At 53.8% G+C, this 3,590-nt stretch overlaps 1 protein-coding gene across 1 annotated transcript; it reads left to right on the top strand.

Annotated features, from left to right (window-relative positions):
* Positions 1 to 559: 559 nt before the first annotated feature.
* Positions 560 to 3,250, top strand: BTG1 (BTG anti-proliferation factor 1). The gene is made up of 2 exons (XM_051845746.2): positions 560 to 1,025; positions 1,919 to 3,250. The coding sequence occupies exons 1-2, from the start codon at positions 878 to 880 to the stop codon at positions 2,284 to 2,286; spliced, it is 516 nt and encodes a 171-aa protein (XP_051701706.1). The 5' UTR covers positions 560 to 877; the 3' UTR covers positions 2,287 to 3,250.
* Positions 3,251 to 3,590: the final 340 nt, after the last annotated feature.

Genomic DNA, 3,590 nt, shown 5'->3' with positions numbered 1-3,590 from the left:
CCCGCCGCGCCGTACACTCCTGGGGCCGGTGATCCCGAGCTGAGACGGCGTGTGAACGCGGAGTGCGCCCGTGGCCCCGAGCTGCGGACCTGCAGCCCGATCGCGGCGGCCGCGGAGCGCGCGCACACACTGCCAGCTCCGGGAGGCTCCCAGCACACCGCACTTCACCCCGCGGCGCACAGAGGTCTGGCGGTGCGTGCTTGCAGAAGGATGCACTGGCGCCCGGCCCCGACTCGCTCCAGCGAGGCGGAGCTCGGGGTGGTGGGCGGAGCTTTCACACGCGCACCCTCGGCTCCCTCGGTTCCCCAACACGGCAAGTCGGTCTCCGGCCGCCTCTCGGGGTTTATTTGTTTACAAGCGGATTACGTCAACTCCTCCCTCTCTTCTCCGTCTCTGGACCCACCCCCCTGAGCCCTTTTCCCGCCCCCTCCGTCTCCGAATCTGCTTGCGTCACAATGGTGCGATCTCCGGATTGGCTGGAGCCGGCCGTCACGCTCCAGCTACGCCACTTCCGTTCCGCGGCGCTATAAAAAGTGCTGCACGGCGGCCGCATCTCTTCGCCCCTCGGAGCTGGAAATGCGACTGTTGGGGTTGTCGGAGGCTACGGAGCTGGAGGCGGAGGCGGCTGGGGAGGTCCGAGCGATGTGACCAGGCCGCCGTCGCTCGTCTCTTCCTCTCTCCCGCCGCCTCCTGTCTCGAAAATAACTTTTTTTACTCTTAAAAAAAAAGGGGAAAAAAAAAAAGTAGCCGACTGCCCCTCACGCCCTCTCTTCCTCTCAGCCCTCTGACCTGTGAGGGAGCCCGGGGTGGCCGCTCCGCTGTCGGGGCCGCGCTGCCGAGCCCCGGCCGCCCCGGGCTGCCCCCGCCCGCCGCCCCCATGCATCCCTTCTACACTCGGGCCGCCACCATGATAGGCGAGATCGCCGCCGCCGTGTCCTTCATCTCCAAGTTCCTCCGCACCAAGGGTCTCACGAGCGAGCGACAGCTGCAGACCTTCAGCCAGAGCCTCCAGGAGCTGCTGGCAGGTGAGCGGGCGGCGAGGGGGCGCCGAGAGGGGGCCGCGGGACCCCGCACCCCGACTGCGGGAGCCGTGGCAGCAGCCGGGGGCCGGCGGCGCTCCTGTCCCTCGGCGGGACGTGGCGGACGGCAGCCGGCGGCCGCCAGCGGTGGGTCCCAGGGAGGGCTGGGGAGCCGGGCTGGTCAGCGGAGGGGAGAAGGAAACAGACTCACAACAAAGAAACTAAAGCCGCCCGAGGTGGGGGGGGGTGGGGGGGCCGCGGTCCGAGGACCGTCGGCGGGTTTGGGGACAAAGGAGCTGCGGGGCTGGGGTGGTTCGACGCCCCCTCCCCCCACCCCAAGCCCCTTTCCGACCGTTGCGGGGTGGGCGCCCGGGCCCCCCGGGGTGGTGCCCCGGAGCCTGCTCGGGACGGACGTGCCGTCTGGCCGCACCTCCTGCCCCTGCCTATTAATCATCAGATTTGTCACCGGTACAATTAGAGCCCTGCCCAGAGCGTGGTTTAGGGTTGCTTGTTTTTCTTCCCTTCGGGGTTCACAGTCCGGTGGCGCTTCTCTGCTCCGGAGCCATAAACTCCATTGTGTGAGGCCAGGGTGGGGTGGAGAAAGTAAACAGGTTCCCGCCTGGCCGCCGGGGCCAGCCGGCTCCCCGGCTGGCGGAGGCTGCGCGCCCGAGTCCTGTTTTGGCGGCTCGACCGGTTGGGTTCCTGGAGACGGATGTGTCCCGTGCTACTCCCATGGTCTTTCCAAAGCCCTGCCCACTCTTGCCCCATCCCCGCAACAGCCGCGAGTGCGGTCCTGGCCGTTTGCAAAAAGTTGGTAGTTTTTCACGTCCGGCTCCGCGAAGGAGCGGCGCCGACAGTCAAGATGTAAGCATTGTTTTCTCTGTTCTTTTCTCCTGTAGAACATTATAAACACCACTGGTTCCCAGAAAAGCCGTGCAAGGGATCGGGTTACCGTTGTATCCGCATCAACCATAAAATGGATCCTCTGATTGGACAGGCAGCACAGCGGATTGGACTGAGCAGTCAGGAGCTGTTCAGGCTTCTCCCAAGTGAACTCACACTCTGGGTTGACCCCTACGAAGTGTCCTACAGAATTGGAGAGGATGGCTCCATCTGCGTGCTGTACGAAGCCTCACCAGCAGGAGGTAGCACTCAAAACAGCAGCAACGTGCAAATGGTAGACAGCAGAATCAGCTGTAAGGAGGAACTTCTCTTGGGCAGAACAAGCCCCTCCAAAAACTACAATATGATGACTGTATCAGGTTAAGATATAGTCTGTGGATGGATCATCTTATGATGGATGGATAAATTTGATTTTTGCTTTGGGTGGGCTCCTCTTGGGGATGGATTATGGAATTTAAACCATGTCACAGCTGTGAAGATCTGGCACAAGATAGAGTGGTAAAAAAAAATTTTTTTAAGTGACAGTGCCATAGTTTGGACAGTACCTTTCAATGATTTAATAGCCTGTGAGTCCAAGTAAATGATCACTTTATTTGCTAGGGAGTGAAGTCCTAGGGTGGTTTCAATTTCTCCCAGACATTATATCTACAATTTTACATCAGTCCCTTTAATGAAAATCTGTATTTCAATGAACCTTTCTCTGCAGTAGATCTTGGCAGAGGAATTTGCACTATTAACACTTGGAAATTGTTATCGTTAATCTTTTTGGCAGCTCAATAGGAAAGCCCAACGTTTTAAAACATGGTAGTACTGGAAATTTTACGACAAGACTTTTACCTAGCACTTAAATATGTATAAATGTACATAAAGACAAACTAGTAAGCATGACCTGGGGAAATGGTCAGATCTTGTATTGTGTTTTTTGGCCCTGAAGGTAGCAAGTGACCGGAATCTGCCATGGCAACAGGCTTTAAAAAAAAAAGACCCTTAAAAAAAAGACACTGTCTCAACTGTGGTGTTAGCACCAGCCAGCTCTCTGTACATTTGCTAGCTTGTAGTTTTCTAAGACTGAGTAAACTTCTTATTTTTAGAAAGTGGAGGTCTGGTTTGTAACTTTCCTTGTACTTAATTGGGTAAAAGTCTTTTCCACAAACCACCATCTATTTTGTGAACTTTGTTAGTCATCTTTTATTTGGTAAATTATGAACTGGTGTAAATTTGTACAGTTCATGTATATTGATTGTGGCAAAGTTGTACAGATTTCTATATTTTGGATGAGAAATTTTTCTTCTCTCTATAATAAATTGTTTCTTATCTTGGCATTTTAATCAATCTCTTGTCATGATTATAGAGGTTCAGCTAAAAGAATATTTTTCTGGGAATATTTAGGTTCAATAAGCTATGTGAATGTCAGTTGCACACTGGTCATGGGGAGAAAACATTCGATGAGGAAGATCTGTGTGTACATATTTAGGTGGTAGAAGAAACACAGAAGTAACTTTTTTTTTTTAAGTCAAAACATGGACACATTCACAGGCTAATAGTCTCATGAAATGAGGATAAGAGACAAAGGTAACATCAATCAAAACAGTGATACTCAAAGGATTACATTTTATTGCTTCCCTGTTGAAGTGAAGATATAAAATGTCCATTCTGACCCGACCCACC

This window comes from Oryctolagus cuniculus, chromosome 11, assembly GCF_964237555.1.
Source record: "Oryctolagus cuniculus chromosome 11, mOryCun1.1, whole genome shotgun sequence".
Lineage (NCBI taxonomy): Eukaryota > Metazoa > Chordata > Mammalia > Lagomorpha > Leporidae > Oryctolagus > Oryctolagus cuniculus.
The sequence above is the reverse complement of the archived record's forward strand: the minus strand, read 5'-3'. Positions and strand labels throughout refer to the sequence as shown.